Source organism: Physella acuta, unplaced genomic scaffold (genome assembly GCF_028476545.2).
Source record: "Physella acuta isolate Inbredline_101_S28 unplaced genomic scaffold, ASM2847654v3 ptg000449l, whole genome shotgun sequence".
In the NCBI taxonomy this organism is placed as follows: Eukaryota; Metazoa; Mollusca; class Gastropoda; family Physidae; genus Physella; species Physella acuta.
Window position 1 is genome coordinate 54,978 of NW_026731968.1, and position 18,243 is coordinate 73,220.

Consider the following 18,243-nt stretch of genomic DNA (forward strand, 5'->3'; position numbering starts at 1 on the left):
TGTTCACAGCGCCGATAACATTACGATTAGTGTCAGTCGTGGTGTGATCCGACATTTGTTGTAGGATTGTACAAGGAAGCATAATAAATAAAAAGTAAAGTTCCCTTTTCAAACCTGACGGTCTATAGGGCAAGTGAAGTAGAGTTCACTTGTTTCTGTGACCTCGGCATATGAAGAGATAGTGTGGTGGACTCAGGGACGGTCTACTGACTTGAACTCGAGACTTACGGGTTAGCAGTCCAGCTCTCTTCCGCTAGACCACTCCGTCCCACAAAAGTAAACATCGCACCATGCAGTGCTTTTCAGTGCATCGCAGTGTCTTATTAAAATAAATAAATCACAGGCAAATTTGTGTCAAAAACTGGCTTGACGTTTTAAATTCTAGTATTGCTAGTAGCATGACACAAATACTGAACCTAACACAGCCTTATTGAAATAAATCAATTATACGATAATGTTAAGTTCCGCTTGAATTTCCTGAATAACCTTATTTTCGTTTATTAGATGATGTTATAATAATAATAATCTTAAACCACTTAACCCATATCCTAACATAACGACTGACCTTTAAATGCATAGACCACTTTTGTTGTTGTATATTCGCGTGAGTCATTCATACCCCTAATCTTGGGTGGGCATTTTGTGCAGGTCCATTAACGTGTCTGTTTCAATGTTTTCATGCTGGGTCTAATAAACAAACGCGCTGTGTTGGGGGTCCGCTTTCATCTTCAGTCCAAACAAGTTAGATAATCGGGCACGATAGAAATTGTCCTTGCGACGTGCATAGAGTAATTTAGGATCGGCGTTTGGGAAGACAATTTTACATTTCGATAATGGTTTTAGTTTTAAATCGAGGTTGGGGAGAGATGGATCGTTACCCCCCCCCCCCCTTAGATCATAAATGTATTGGGGAGGGGGGGGGGGTAAGCGCGTATATTTCCAGTGTTGGGTTGGGATGTTGACGGGGGGGGGGGCGTTGAGTGGATGAGCCTGTTGGTTGAAAGTGTGACGTCACACCTTTGCTTTATGTTTTTAAAGTTCATGTTAAGCTAAATTTTTAAAAAAATTAACGTATTTTGCTTTTTTAAGACTCTTGAAAGTTGTAATGAAATTTAAATTCGGGTGTGTGTGAACAAGATCACTATATTAAGATTACAAGACTCACTTGGTACAAGTTAATGCCCTTCGTCTTTGTATTTATCCCAGGTCCTGATTATTCTAATCAGCTTCTTGTACTTTTCTTGTGATAGAAATTTAGGTTTATATAACATTTTTTTTTTTCTTTTTTTTTTTCCTTTTTTTTATATATAACATTTCCCTCTAGTTTAAGGATAGGCACCACGGATAAAAAAATTTTTTTTATTTAACACATTTCTGGTTGTTTAATAAGTTTATATAATTATAGTTGTTAAACTATAGACAAAAATAATATATAGCCGTCAATAGCAGTACTGGTTGCCATGGAAACCGCGAAAAGGTGTGAAAACTAACACCTTTTCAAATCGCTAAGGCTTTGTTCCCATAAGAGATTTTAAAAAGCGGATGAAAGATTTAGATTTCTCAAACCAAACTATACATTTCTACGTTTACTCATTGCGATAGCTTGTACTCAATTTTTAATACAAATTTTTACGTAAATTTATGTACAAAAATTAGGGGGTGGTGTTACATAAATATCAATATTTCCTAAAGCATTGTAGTAAACTTAATGTACAAACGTAGTTTTGTAGATGGTATCATGCTGAATGCACGTGGAATGTTTTATTCTCGTATGACAAAGGGTTCCAAAGCCTTAGCGACTTGAATGTTGAATTTTGAGTAAAAATGCAAAGTTGAGAAAGCGGGAAAAGGCACGGTGCGTTTTCTCTTATAGAAAACAGAAAAAAACGTCTTGTTATATGTGGAAGAACCATTTGTCTAATAACATACGCTTTGATTTATGTTGTAAGTTTTAGACAGATTTTTTCTATGTAAGCAGAAAATATGTATACAACAGGTAATGAATGTATGACTATTAAGTATTACACATCCTATCAATCGAGCGGTATTCTCAGAACAGCTATCTTCAAACCAGATCAAGTTTTGTTTGTTAGCCGGTCTTCTCACTTCAAAATAATGTCTTTCTCTACTCAAATTGTAGCTTACACAAGTTTATTGCCTTATGAAAATAGCCTACAACACAACACTGGGTACAACGCTTGAGGCTCGACACGCCCCCTCCACCCCACCCCACCGCTGGATAGTGCGTGAAGAACCGATGAGCCATAGATTACCAATGTTCATTCAACCGTGAATAACACATCTGTGTAGATAGGGTCAAGTACAGGGCCTAAGTGAATGCTTCTCAGCTATCCTATCTAGTATTTACATTCGTTGCTACCACACCCTATACGGAGAGATGGGCATACACATTAACACATGTGTCGTATACAGTCCGGTGTAAAGCCTGATGAACGCGTTCAAGCCTATCACAGCATGCCGTAACTAGATTATAAACCGGCCGTTGGTTGAATGGCGAGAAGGGAATGAAGGGGGTAAAGGGGATGGACAGTACATTCTTCAAACTGATAGTCATGTCCATGACGCATTGTTTCAGCTTAGTATAAAGCGTACGAAACAGTGTTTAATATTGTTCCAGTGATAATCAACAGTGCATTTCTAGGCCACGTTTCAATTACTAAACTTAATGTTGTACTATAACTTTAAAACAACAAATAGAAGAGTATACGCAAATGAGGTAAACAAACGAGACAGGCGATTGTTTTGTTTATCTAGAAACAAGATGGCTGCCTAGCACGTGTGGTTAGTTGCAGCCTATCGTGAATTATTTTGATTTACCGTACTATAATATGATTGGTCAAGCGTATCAATGAATCTCTTCCCATTCATAATTTTTACGCGCATGCCCTTATATGGAGTTTGATATAAAATTTTACTTTGTAGAAAACAACTTCTATCTCACTTATTTTTAGAACAAAAGAAAAGGTCACTACACCAGCGGGTACACGAGTGCTTGGCCCTTAGATTGCTGTAAAGTTTATGGTGCCTCGCGGGCCTTAAATACATGTAATACCCGTTCGAAGATAGCCGCTGTCCGCGTAGTAGTGTGAAAACTTGCCGGGGGGGGGGGGGGGGGTATCTTGTTCCCTTAAGGGATCCAAACATTGGCAAAAAAACGTATGTTTCAATGTATTATAATATAAAATACTTAAAAAAAACTTTTTAAAAAACCACGTTTTTCTTGTGGACTAAAAAGTAGAAAATAACTATTTACATACATTTGATGACAAAAAACGTGGGTACGTTCACCATCACATTTCCCGACCCATCTGCCCGACCCACGTTTTTTGTCATCAAATGTATGTAAATAGTTATTTTCTACTTTTTAGTCCACAAGAAAAACGTGGTTTTTTAAAAAGTTTTTTTTAAGTATTTTATTTTCTCCTTTTTAGTCCGTTGCTACACATGAAACACGTGGTTTTTAAAAAAGTGTTTATAAATACACGGACTAAAAAAAAAACTTGAGCGACCAGGATTCGAACCTGGGTTGTCGCGGCCACAACGCGAAGTACTAACCACTATACGATCACGGCCAGCGCGCTCACATCGATTGGGGCCGAAGTAACTGTGTCAACAAGCCTCCAGTCTTGTCGGTATCTTTAGAAATCATGTCCTCAATTTTATGGTCCTTTGGGCGTAATTAAATTAAGCTAATTACGGTCTCTAATTGCTAGTTTTTATGATTGCATCTGAAATTGTTAGGCGAAAGTAACCTGCATGCCAAATTTCAGATCTATAGAGCAATCAGAAGTGGGCTAATTTTCGATGTCAATTTTAACAACAAACACATCCACGCGAAGCTGAGTTAATAAAAACGTGTTAAAAAGGAGATTATTGATGATTTTTATTGATGTATACTGTCTTGAAATAAAGCTAAGGTGTTAACTTTTTACAGTTGGGTTTGAAGCTCTGGTGCACTAAAACTACATATATTTGGGCACATGCCATATCAACTTCAATTTGTTTATCTATACTTAGAGCAATAAGAAATTCAATATTCTATTTGGCTTTTGCATTACTTGATTAGTTTTATTCACTTAAACAATAGTATATAAGTTGCCTCCCTTAGTTCAATAGTTCAATACTAAAGGGAAGTAATAAAACAATATGCTATGTCCTTGCTGCCATTAATCTCAGTGCATTCTATGGTTTGTGTTGAGTTTTGATATAGAGGTTTTCCATATGTTTCACACTACTGTAAGTTGTAATGCTACAAATAATATAGTTCTAATTTGACTGGAAATAGTACATAAACGCATGGGCAATATTTTGAGAGTGATTGTGAACTTTTCCTACCAAAACAAATTTACAAGAATAATATAATCAGTCATTAAATATTGTGCATGTCTGGGCTCATTTTTTTAATTAATTAGTTTAATTAGACTTATTTAAAAGTGCCATTGAACTTGTGTGGCTAGAGTATAAAATCAACAAGGATCTGAGCTATGAAAAGTGCTGAAAAGTGGAAAATTATTAAAATAAACTTTTCTAAATGTCACAATGAATACTTTACTAAAATAAACTTTTCTGTTTGTCACAATGAATACTTTCTAAAATAAACTTTTGTTTGTCACAATGAATACATTACTAAAATAAACTTCCCTGAATGTCACAATGAATATTTTACTAAAATAATCTTTTCTGTTTGCCACAATGAATACTTTACTAAAATAAACTTTTCTGAATGTCGCAATAAATACTTTACTAAAATAAACTTTCCTTAATGTCACCATAAATCCTTTACTTAAACCCTAAACACAACCCATTGTTCTCCCAGGCATTCGTGATCTCAAGGGTAAGTCTCGATGCCTGCTGGCAGTGCTGTGTTGTCGGATGATCCACCCCCGGTGCCACCTGAGAAACTGTCTGATCGTCATCCTCCTGTTTGTGTCCTTGACCCTTGTGTACTTCTCCTTCCATGGCCACCAGCTGAGCAAGGTGGACAGGGCCCCACCTGAAGCAGAGAGCCATCCCCTGGTCACTCCGCTTTTTGGAAATATTGAAAAGTAAGAATGTGTTTTTTTTTTGGCTGAGCTATTTCTCTGACTGTACTATGATAGGTATTTTGAAACAGTGTGACAGTATAACTTACATCTTCGTTGGAGATTTGCAAGCTGGTATAAAAAGTAAAGTTCCATTTTCAAACCTGATGCTCCATAGGCAAATGAAGTAGAGTTCACCAGTTTCTGAGACCTCGGCATATGAATACTTTACATATGAAGGGATTATATCATCAGCTCTAAGACCAGCGGCTTTTACTTTCCCTAATGTGAGTTAGGTACCCATCAGGGCTGGGTGAACTCAGGGACGTTCTACTGACTTGAACCCAGATTCGACCTCGAGACTCTCGGTTTAGCAGTCTAGCTCTATACCACTAGGTCATGCAATATCTTAATAATCATATATGCCTTTAGTATATCTGTTAATCTCTAAGCAGAATTATAATAAAAAAAAATTCTATAAAAAGGTGTAAATATTGTTATATTATTTAATCGTTTTTTTTTTTAAATGCTGTACATTACTCTGATAATAAATATAAAATTAAAAATTATAACCTTGCTGTGTTAAAAAATAATTGTTAATTTAGTCATGAAAATATGGCATGGTTGGATAATAGAGCATTCAACTGCTAACCAGAGGGTCTCAATTGCCTGAGTCCACCCATCCTTGATGGGTAACTGACTCACTTAGGGATAGTATAGGTGGTATAGTAATGACCACTATCCTTTCATGTATCAAGTTCACTGAGACAGGTGAACTCTGCTTCATCTTCCCTACGGACCACAAGGTTCAAAAGGGAAATTTTTTCTTTTACCCTATCAATTATCCTATCAAGGACCACTCATATCTCAAAACTTGACCGTAGCCTATATCTAAACATTTTTACTAACAGAAATAAAAAAAAATACTTGATGTTATATTAACTCCTGCCGATGTTCAAAGACGGTTTGATATTTTTTTTCCCTTTAGCCTAACATTTTTACCAACAGAAAACAAAAAAAAAACTTGATATACTATTAACTCCTGCCGATGTTCAAAGACGGTGTGATGTTTTTTTTCCCTTCAGTCTAACATTTTTACAAGCAGAAAACAAAAAAAACTTGATATACTATTTACTCCTGCCGATGTTCAAAGACATTGTGATTTTTTACCCTTCATTTTTACCTCAGCAGCTCGAAGCCGAAACAAGACACAAAAAGAAGAAATGTCTCAGAAACCCAAGGCAAGCACCCCAAGAAGTCTGGGTCACATAAGAAAGGCAAGCACGGGCTGGAGGCTGAGCTGGAGGGGGATAGCTGGGGGCAGGTCTCTGATGTCATCAGCCTCATGGCCAGGTTCAACAGTCAGAACCAAACTGTTGCGGCCTTTGTCAACAAAGATGTAAGTTTGGTTTTGTCCTTTAAAAATATTTTAATTGTTCCACCATCATAACGCATGTGGTCAGACATTTGTCAACAAAGATGTAAATTTGTTTTTATCAGTTAAAACTATTTAATTGTTTCACCATCATAACCCATGTGTTGCGGCCTTTGTCAACAAAGATGTGAGTTTGTTTTTATCAGTTAAAACTATTTAATTGTTTCACCATCATAACCCATGTGTTGAGACATTTGTCAACAAAGATGTAAGTTTGGTTTTATCAGTTAAAACTATTTAATTGTTTCACCATCATAACCCATGTGTTGAGACATTTGTCAACAAAGATGTAAGTTTGTTTTTATAATTTAAAAATTAGTCTAATTGTTCCATCATCACAAACTAAGTGTTGAGGAGTTCGTCAACACGGAAGTAAGATTCCTGTATCATTTTAAAAGTTTTTTAATTGTGCCACCATCAAAACCCAAGTGTTCCAGCATTTATCAAAATGGAGTTAGAAAAATTTTGCTCCGTCCTGTTAAAATAGATCTGATTGTTATGTACAATGAACTTCATCAAGTGAAAGTTTACACACTAGAATCATGTTATGTCAGTTATTTGCAGTCTGGTTTAATTATAATATATTTAATTATATGATTAAAAGCATAGATTTGTTTAAAATACAAAAGCAGGTGTCAGAGAGTGGGTAAGGGGGGGGGGGGGGGGGGTCATTTCATCATTTACTGTTAGCACACAAGGTTGTTAACTAAAGTTGTGTAATTAAAAAAAAACAACTAGATAAATTTGATAATCTAATTGCCTTTTTGTTTTTCAAGTAGTTATGATACAAAGTTCACTTATTTTTGTTTTGAAATTTGTTTTATATGCAAGTCAGCATTTTACTGAGTGGGTGAATGCACACATCAATCTACATAATACATGTACACATAGATCTAAGTAACTGTTCTCATAACTTCACCCACTTTAAGAGTTTTTATAATACTTTTGGTAGAACTAAAAGTAAATAACAAATTATACAAATAAACTTCTTATAAACTATTTTAGCACCCAAAAGTTGAACTATAACAAAAACAACAAAAGTTGTAACCATGTAACAATAGCTCCTATAGCTGACCTCACATAATCCTGCACTGGAATGTGACATGTGATATACCGTATGTTTTTGATCTGACATCTAATGCACTGTATTTTTTTTATCTGACATGTGATATACTGTAGACTATGTTTTTTATCTGACATCTGATACACTGTATGTTTTTTATCTGACATGTGATACACTGTTTTTTTATCCGAGATGTGATACACTGTATGTTTTTTATCTGACATGTGATAAACTATGCTTTATCTGACGTGTGATACACTGTTTTTTATCTGATATCTGATACACTGTATGTTTTTTTTTTAATCTGACATCTATTACATAGTATGTTTTTTTAATCTGACATGTGATACACTGTTTTTTTTTTTAATCTGACATCTGATACACTGTATGCTTGTATCCCCTGATGTGTCCATAAAATAATGTTTTTTTAAAATTCTGCTAAGGGAGTTAACGAAGGTAGTTAACTCCCTTAGTTAACTAAGCTCTGAAATACAAGCTTTTAATATCTCTTCCAACATGGGCATCTTTTATTTTGTGTGTAAATGGGGTAAGGGGTAATATTAAAAAATATATTTATATGATGTTGGTGTTAATGAGAGAGGTTGTGTTGGGTGGAGAAATTACAGGTGTGATACATGTGTGAAGGTTTGATCCAAATTGTGAGTGTTAATGTGTGAGTGAGATTAGCATAAAAACTATTTCTTTGATGTAGACCTATGTGTTGATGGAACAGATTCAAGTGTTGAGCATAAAATTATCTGTTTGATGTGTGGGGAAAAAAGTGTGGATTTGTAAAAATACTTGAGGCTATGCAAAGTGAAAAAATGTATATTGAAAATAAAGGGAAGCTAAGCTGACTAAAAAAGAGGATGGTTAATTAATTTAATAAAAGGAAGGTATGCTGAGTTTAAAAAAGTGGATGTTAAATTAATTTTATAAAGGGCAGCTATGCAGAGTGAAAAGAAACTCAAGCACTTTAAATATGACTGTATTTAAAATGTGATTGGTAGAAAAAGTGATTGGTAAATTAATTTTATACTGCAAAGCTATGCTGAGTGAAAAAAAGAGTTGGTAAATTAATTTTATACAGGAAAGCTATGCAGAGTGTAAAAAGTGGTTAGTAAATTAATTTTATTAAGGGAAGCAACACTGAGTGAAAAGAAACTCAAGCTCTTTAAATATGACTGTATTGAAAATGTGATGTGTGAAAAAAGTGTGGATTTGTAAAAAAAATTTGTGACTAGGCCTAATGAAAAAATGTATGTAACTGAAGCTCTGATTGCCATTGAAATTTTGTTTAATGTAGGTGTTGATGAAACAGATAGAAGTACTGCGTGAGGCTAGGTTGAATGAAAAAATGTATGTAACTGAAGCTCTGATTGCCATTGAAATTTTGTTTAATGTAGGTGTTGATGAAACAGATAGAAGTACTACATGAGGCTATGTTGAATGAAAAAATGTATGTAACTGAAGCTCCGATTGCCATTGAAATTTTGTTTAATGTAGGTGTTGATGAAACAGATAGAAGTACTACGTGAGGCTATGTTGAATGAAAAAATGTATGTAACTGAAGCTCTGATTGCCATTGAAATTTTGTTTAATGTAGGTGTTGATGAAACAGATAGAAGTACTGCGTGAGGCTATGTTGAGTGAAAAAAGTGTTCTTCCTACATTAGGAGGGCCCCCTGCTTGTATGAATGGCCTAAAGACTGGAGAAGTGGAAGATTTGCTCTGTATAGTAAGTAATGTTGTATTATTTCTCTTAGCTTATTTCATCTTTTTTTGCATGGTATTTGTTTAAAGTAGAATGTACAAGAAACATTTTTGCTAATATAAATAAAGTTGAACTAGATATTTGAGCAACATATAAGTTGCATCAATTCTCCAGCAAATGTCTAAAAATTTGACCCAAATACAAACTATTCTCTACCCAAACCACACAAAAACTGTATTCCTCAGCAAAAGCCCAAATGACTCCCAAAGCCCAAATACTTGACTCCCAAACTTTATTCCTCAAGCCAAAGCCCAAATACATGAGTCCCAAATTCTATTCCCCAGCCAAAGCCCAAATACTTGACTCCCAAACCTATTCCCCAGCAAAAGCCCAAATACTTGACTCCCAAACTCTATTCCCCAGCCAAAGCCCAAATACTTTACCCCAAAACTCTATTCCCCAGCCAAAGCCCAAATACTTGACTCCCAAACTCTATTCCCCAGCCAAAGCCCAAATACTTGACTCACAAACTCTATTCCCCAGCTAAAACCCAAATACTTGACTCACAAACCCTATTCCCCAGCAAAAGCCCAAATACTTGACTCCCAAACTCTATTCCCCAGCCAAAGCCCAAATACTTTACCCCAAAACTCTATTCCCCAGCCAAAGCCCAAATACTTGACTCCCAAACTCTATTCCCCAGCCAAAGCCCAAATACTTGACTCACAAACTCTATTCCCCAGCTAAAACCCAAATACTTGACTCACAAACTCTATTCCCCAGCCAAAGCCCAAATACTTGACTCCCAAACTCTATTCCCCAGCCAAAGCCCAAATACTTGATTCCCAAACTCTATTCCCCAGCCAAAGCCCAAATACTTGACTCACAAACTCTATTCCCCAGCCAAAGCCCAAATACTTGACTCCCAAACCCTATTCCCCAGCTAAAGCCCAAATACTTGACTCCCAAACTCTATTCCCCAGCCAAAGCCCAAATACTTGACTCCCAAACTCTATTCCCAAGCCCAAATACATGACTCCCAAATTCTATTCCCCACCCAAAGCCCAAATGACTCCCAAACTCTATTCCCCAGCCAAAGCCCAAATACATGACTCCCAAACCCTATTCCCAAGCCCAAATACATGACTCCCAAACTCTATTCCCAAGCCCAAATACATGACTCCCAAACTCTATTCCCAAGCCCAAATACATGACTCCCAAACTCTATTCCCAAGCCCAAATACTAGACTCCCAAACTCTATTCCCAAGCCCAAATACTTGACTCCCAAACTCTATTCCCAAGCCCAAATACATGACTCCCAAACTCTATTCCCCAGCCAAAGCCCAAGTATTTGACCCACATAAAGAACCCATGCTGGTATGAAGACGAGACAGTGGATGGTGTCGGGATCCCCAAACTCAGGTGTCTGCCTTACTTCCACATTCTTGGTTGTGCCAAATCTGGGACCACAGATCTCTGGGACCGGCTCATGTCACACCCCCACATCATTTCAAATGATGGCGTCTTGCAGAAGGAAGCTTTGTGGTGGTCTTGGCGAAGATATGGTTTGTTGTGTTTACACTTTAGTCAATATTTTTTGTATTTTACCAAAATAAATATTGCAATAGTTTTCTTCTTCATTCTAAATTGTAATGTTGGAAGGGATTTCCATCAAGACAGATACTACATGTCAACTTATTAACTTCAAGACAGCAGTTGTTTGATTTTGGAGTTTCCTCTCCTAGATTGGTTGCTGTCCCCAGGTATCGAGCCTTATGTGATTGGGGGGTCAGAACTTGAAACGTTTTGGTTGATCAACTATAACTTTTACCAACCCGACCATGCAGCCCCTAATTAAACTTTGAAATTTTTGCCTTTTATTTATAAACTTTTTTTAGAATATTTTTTTTTTTAAATTTGATGTAGCATTCTGTTTCTTGAATATTTCTAAAAAAATATATTCTCTTTTAATATATTCTCTTTATTTATAGTGACCTTTATTTTTCTGTTGACATTGGAGTGATGTCCCCTGTTTTGTCCTTGACAGGTTTTTCAGGCTACAAAAGAGTGCAACCCTCAAACTTCAGCCAGTACGTCAACCTGTTTGAGGACACCGCCAGACAGGTGCAGGCGTCCATAGACAAAGGCACCCTCTACCACCAGATCCTCATCACAGGTTAGTGGCTCTAGAATAGTCCTGTGTGGTCAGAAACCTGCGACTTTACAACCAGCAATAGCAATATAAACAGAAAGTGATATTTCAACGCCAAGGGTAAACAAAGGTACAAAAGTCCAAGTAAAAACAGAGCAGTCAGAAACCAACAGGATCTAAAACCTACCATTCCACGCTGCACCAAATCGCCTCGCCTTCCATGCATCAAGTCAGACATGTAACCACTTCTGCCAATCAGCCCTACAAAAATAGAGCTTTCATGACAGACCACTATCACAGCTTGTGCACGGAAGACGCAGGGTGGCTTGACCCTTGACCCCGAAGAGTCTAACCTGCTAGCCTCAAAGTTTCTGTACCTTTGTTTACCCTTGGCGTTAAAATATCACTTTCTGTTTATATTGCTATTACAACGCCTGCTTCCACCTCCTCTACACAACTTTACAACCACAGTTCAGTCTCTGATGTCTTTATTTTTTCATTAGGTTTCAACCCATACCACCCTGACACTTTTTATTTTTAGAATTTTCTTTCAACTGTGGATTTCATTTTTTTTTAATCAGTTACCTCAGTCCCAAAGATTATTTTGCCTTGTAGCTAATGCAATATGATTCCCAAAAATAATGTGTAAAATTTTTATTTGGAACAGTTGACAATAACATGTAGAGAAGCTTTTGAGCTGGAAAGACTAAAGATTGTGGTTAACATTAGTAAGATTTCAGTCTGACATAATACAACACTAGTTGTTTAACCTGTCTATCCAGTTCAGGTTTCATCTAGATTTAAAAGAGACCTGTTCAGTTTATGAATATCTAATTATCAGACTCATCTTACACTAATAAAACTTAGTATTTGTTAAAACTCCTGCTATTCATTTAACTGACTGCTAATAATGGGACTAGTCAGAGTCATGTTATCAACAAATTTTGGTTGCCAGGAAAAAAATCTCAGTTGTGATGATTTAAAAATTAAAACAAAGTTCAACTAGTAGGCTTACTTGATGAAAAGGCAAATGCTTTTTTATTTTTAAAATTAAGTACCCTTGTTCGATGAAGATTTATGCAACTGGGAGTGAAGAACAAATGGAAAAAGTTACTGGTGATTAAAGAGTTAAAACTCATTTAGAAAATGCCTGAAAATATTTGGTTTAATGAAGTTTCTACAGTTGAAAATATCTGATGTAAAAACAATATTCAAGTCCATCCCAAATAAGTTTTAAATTAAACTTCAAATAAGTTCAAATGTCTTTTTACTCAAAATAAATTGTTGACACCCACTTTAATTGCTCTTGCAAGTCTATTTACCTGTTCTGATTCTGTTCATATGAAATATTTTTGTAATATTGCACAGGTTTTCTAGATTTTAATATATAGAAACTGTAGTAGTCTATCAAAGGATTTTAAAAATCTTGTTCTACCATACCAGGAGATGCATCACCTTAAGGGATTTTAAAAATCTTGTTCTACCATACATTTTTAAAAAATCTTGTTCTACCATACATTTTTAAAAAATCTTGTTCTACCATACCAGGAGATGCATCACCTCCTGACTTCTGGGACTTTAGAGGGTGGACCAACATCAGCCAGAACCGTAACTACAATGTACCGCGTGTCGTCACACCTCACCTGATGAAACATTTTTATGAGAACCCAAAGTTCATTCTCATGTTCAGGGATCCTATAGAAAGGTTGGTGCCGTTGTCTATAATATTCTTTTGTTTGGCTGTCAAAAGCCTATGTTAACCTTTTACAGTCCTATTGTCCATGGTTACACTCTAATACAGTCCAATGTGCCTTCCATTGCCCAAACCATGTATAGGACGTTTATTTATGTGTAGTAACGGAAGTCTGATAGGTAATCATGAGTACTGAGATTGTGTAAATACCAGCGGAAGTGGGAAATAATAAAGTTAAATTTATTTTTTCCTAAATTACGGGATATATAGTTAGTGAAATTAAATCTAATTAAAATGCCTCTCCAATAAGTCAGGTTTTTTTTATAATTTAACTAATTCAGTGATATTGAACAAGAAAGTATCTCCAGTGACTAAGTTGAATTTTTTTTTAGCATTTAAAATAATTGTTTTATATAAATAATATTTGAAGTAGCATTTTGTTCACATTTTCTGGGATCAAGGTAACTTTTGTTTATCTTTAGCACAATATTATGCTACTTTACCTCATACATCTCAGATTTGTGTATAATGCTTTTTGTTTATAACATTTATATTTTTTAAAGTAGTGAGCTAAAAAAAATTGTCGTCTTTTCACCTGGCCATAGGGAAGTAAAATAGTTTTGATGTCCTGGATGGTAAAGGGTTAAATGACGATAAATAAAAGGATGTGAAAACAGGCCTTGTGGTAGAAAAGCATCATTGGCAATGGAACAAACTAAAAATAACTATCCAGACAGAACAACGTACCTAGACATAACCAGGGCCACACTTCAAGCAGGAGGTGTTTAGAAATCCCATGAATATGTCGGTGAAATAAGCAAAAGTTTATCCCACTGAAATGTTTTTTTTTCTTTTCTTACATCCATGCACAGATTGTATTCTGATTACTTTTTTGTGGGCGGCGGTCTGACTTCCTTAGATTTCCATAACGATGTGCTGGCCGCCATAGACATGGTCTACAACTGTGTCAAAAGGAATGGGATGGAGAGATGCTTTTATGATAGGGAGCTCTACAGTAATCTCCCTGTAAGTATCTGCTAGGCTTACTGGTATGGAAAACTTTCTTATCCAATGAGAGGTTTAAATTTTTTTTTTTCAAATTTTAAAAATATTTTAAAGCTTAAAAGAAGACATGAATAAAAGGCAAAAAAGAGTAGATTCATCTATTGTAGTATTAGTATTATGTTTCAATTTATGTGTATATGCATTAATATCACAGTTAATAGTGCTACAAGGTTGTTTTATAAAATTTTATATTATAAAAACTTGGAACCAAAGATTCGTAATCAAGAAATTTTTGTTCGAGTAAATTGTTTCTTTGTTTTTTGGATGGAGTGGTTGGGTGGTATAGTTTATGACAGCTACACCGAAAGCCTCGAGTTCGGATTCCAGGCTTTAATCTGTAGGATGCCCCTGAGCCTTACCATGCTTTGATGAGTGCCTGACTCACGTTAGGGAAACTAAGACGGATGGACATAGTACTGACCATATCATGGCTGAAACAGATGAACTCTACTTCATCTGGCCAATTTGTCTTGGGCACTAACTGGAAAATATAACAATGATGAAATTTCGTTTTTAATGCTCTACATAAAGGTCTATTCAATTATTTTTCCCTAATTGAATGTTAAATCTCAATGTTTCTCTAGGTGCGCCTTCCGTTTGCCTGTTACTCTGTGTTCATGAGAGAGTGGCTGAGGGTGTTTCCTTTGAAGAATTTTCTGCTTATCAAAACTGAAGAGTACCGTGATGATCCTGAGGAGACACTGAAGAGGGTCATGGAGTTTTTAGGTTTAGGTAATCAGCTGTTTTACATAGCCGCTGTTGTTATTTATAAATAAATCCTTGTGTGATTAGTATGTTTGACTCATACATTTAGCATATAAATTTTCTTTACATCAGTGTAGGGCTATAATAGAAATGTTTGTTTTAAACTAATTCTGATATATTTGGAAGTTTTTTGTACTATAGTAGTTGTGAAGTTAATTTATTTTGAAAGAAATAAACACCCCCCCCCCCCTCCCTTCACTTGTCAGCCTGTTAAGTGGTTATTGATTGGATAAAAATAGAATCATCTTATCTAAGCTAGATCTAGATTCTCTGCTCTTCCCACTTGAGACCTGACTTCCTGTTTAAAGATTTAAAAAAAGGGGAAGAAAAAAAAATCAGATCAAAAGGGAAGCAACTTTGATCTACATAGCACATAATTTTTTAAAACTATTTTTAATATCTGAATATTTATTAAACATATATTTTTAAATACCGCACTGGTCTCAGAAGTGGATTAGCCAACAGAAATAAAAAAAAAACATTACTGGCATAAGAAGAAGTAATCAGCATTAATATAAGACCTCCCTTCATCCGGTTTGTTTATTATAAATTGATAAATTACCTCAGACATGTCACAAATTTAACCCAAAAAAAAAATTTGTATTGCAACTGGGTAGGATATAATTATTAACATTAATAACACAAAAATTTGCATTTTTTTTGTGTGTTGAAATCTTTTAGATTCTTCAGCATGGTTATTGTTATAACTGTTGTCTACAATGGTCTCTACAATACCTTCACATGCCGAAACAAGCATACATGCACTACTTATCTGCAGTAAATGGGATGACTTGGTCGAATGGTAGAGTGTTTGCCTGTTGACCCAAAAGTCTTGAGTTCGGGTCCCTGTCTAGATTTGTAAATTGTCCCTGAATGCACCCAACTCTGATAAGTACCTGTCTTACATTAGGGACATATGGTGCTGGGCTTAGTGCTGACCACACTATCCCCCTGTATGTTGAGGTCACAGAAACAGGCAAACTCTACTTCACCTGCCCATGTGCCACCAGGTTCGAAAGGGAACTTTACTATGTACAGTATGAACTATCAGGTCTGAAAGGTTACTTTATTAACCCAAAGATGTAATGATACTTTACTAGCTCAAGATGAAGTTCATTTATTTGAATTTTTTTTTTTTAATCTTTCCATCAGGTCCACTGAAAGATGCAGTGCTGCAAGAGATAGCGGAGGAAGAGAGGTCTAGGGTGACACTGCAGAGAAAAATAGCAGGGGACATGAAGAACACTACCAGGGAAATCTTGCATCTCCTACTGGACCCCTGCAGCAAAGAACTCGCTCGGCTTGTACAGGACGATAAATTTAACTGGGTTTCTTGACAGGTGGTGTTGTTAACCACTGACATTCATCTCATCATCATTTGCCAACTTTAACAGTAGAAGAATCTATTGTTTCATCATTACTATGCTCATCGTTAAGCAACTTAATCAACAGAAAAACAACCTGTTTTTCCATCATTAGTGTTCATCGTTAGACAACTTATTCAGCAGAAATACCTGTTGATGATCATTATTCTGCTCATTGCTCATATGTAGCCATCTTAATCGATCAGGAAACAAAACAAGTTGTTTCAAAACAAGCATTTAATTTTTATGTTGGTTTTATTTTCCTGCTCTTTCAAAACTTTATTTTTGTTTTGCTCACACATGTGATCTCTAGTTTGTGCCAGATAAAAATTTCATATTCCATGTTTTACTTACTTCTAAATTATGTTTTACCACTTCTAAATGATATAACATGACTTTTTATATTATACACATTATTTGCGTAGAGTGAATGAGTTGTATTATTTATACACTTGATGTAGCCAAGGCACATTTTAATTTTGCACATGTGAAGAAAAGACATGCATTGTTACAGTCGCCAGAAAAATATATTTAACTAGTGGCCAGAAAAGCAAATTGTGGGTTGAATACTAGAAAACTGAATGATTGAATTAATACCATTTTTTATCACATTCCACATTGTGAATCAGCAACAACATAAAGTAAAGATTATATGATTAAATTAAAGGCTAAAAAGATAAGCAACAGGTTAATTTATTGTCACTAAAAAATTTTGTATTAAAATAATCCCTTACTATGTAAAAAGTTGTATTAGATGATTATTTAAAAAATAATCTTGTTTACATTTATCTGGGTATAATGACCTATGGTATTCTAATGACTTATGATATTTTATCAATTTGTGCAACTTTTCATTGCTAAAGTTTTTTCTATAAATACATTGGAGAGCTTGTTTTCTATCAGGTAAAAGTGGGCCTACAGTTTTTACATTATGATTACTTTTTTTTAATACTGTATAAATAACCCATTTACAAACACCAAATGATCAAATTGTGCAGACAAAAATTTGAAATATTTGAATTTTTGTAAAAGTTTTTTTTTCCTTTTGCTTAAAATTATAAGACTTTGACCCCTTTTTAAAAAAATTTGGTTCATTAAAATAAAAAAAATAAGACAATCTGGGGTGGAGATTCAGCAGCAATTGTTTAAATTAGATATCTTAAATTGGAAAATACTCAAAAGTACTCAAATACTCATCTGCTTTCAATGTAGTAGTTCTGGGTAACTGAAGTTGGTATTTCTGGAGTAGTTAATACCCTTCCATGTGAAGATACAGCCTGAACAGCTTTGTATGTATCTCACATTTAATACTTATTTATATTGTCTTGTGACCAATGAATTTGTTACTAAATAACAAGTAATGCTGATGCTTACAGAAGTATAAATGGCTAAAAATCAAAACTTTTTTCTGTCACAAGTGAATGAAACAAACATCTAGTCACCTGACTAAAAAGGTAGGCTTATATACTTAGTTGCATTTATAATATCCTTAATTTGGACTGGGTTTTTTTTAAATAATTATGTTTTTTTTTATTTATAAGGTAGGCAGAGTGGTATGACATTTTAAAAAACCACATTTCAGTAATTCTTTAAACTTTCTTTTTTTTTTTTTTGTAAAGCACAGAAACTGTAGGTTGTGAACTTAATTAACTATGTTGTTAAAAAGTACAAACTTTGTGACAAACAGCTTTTGATATATTGCTGAAGCAAATAGTTTTAAAAGATTAGCTTTGTATATCATTGTACATTGACATGTCACTGAATAGATATCACTCATATTGTACTTGACATGGTCCATATTTATTATATATTTTGTAGAAATATTTTTTTTTAAATTGCCAATATTATAAACCAATATTGTTTTGTGTGCTTGCCATATTTTTTTATTTTGCTAATGTGATAATCATTAGTTATAATATAACAATTGAGGATAGATATTAAACTATGGA

At 34.9% G+C, this 18,243-nt stretch overlaps 1 protein-coding gene across 3 annotated transcripts in view; it reads left to right on the forward strand.

Moving 5' to 3' along the window:
• Positions 1-17,215, forward strand: part of LOC131943238 (carbohydrate sulfotransferase 15) — a 56,371-nt gene extending 39,156 nt beyond the window's left edge. For all 3 annotated transcript variants that reach the window (XM_059303257.1, XM_059303256.1, XM_059303255.1), the window contains exons 2-10: positions 4,838-5,066; positions 6,234-6,441; positions 9,147-9,278; positions 10,592-10,820; positions 11,303-11,431; positions 12,956-13,112; positions 13,973-14,126; positions 14,750-14,897; positions 16,083-17,215. In XM_059303257.1, the coding sequence (XP_059159240.1) occupies positions 4,894-5,066; positions 6,234-6,441; positions 9,147-9,278; positions 10,592-10,820; positions 11,303-11,431; positions 12,956-13,112; positions 13,973-14,126; positions 14,750-14,897; positions 16,083-16,267 (1,515 nt within the window). In that variant the 5' untranslated portion in view covers positions 4,838-4,893 and the 3' untranslated portion in view covers positions 16,268-17,215. The remainder of the gene's footprint in view (positions 1-4,837; positions 5,067-6,233; positions 6,442-9,146; positions 9,279-10,591; positions 10,821-11,302; positions 11,432-12,955; positions 13,113-13,972; positions 14,127-14,749; positions 14,898-16,082) is intronic.
• The last annotated feature ends 1,028 nt before the right edge of the window (positions 17,216-18,243 follow it).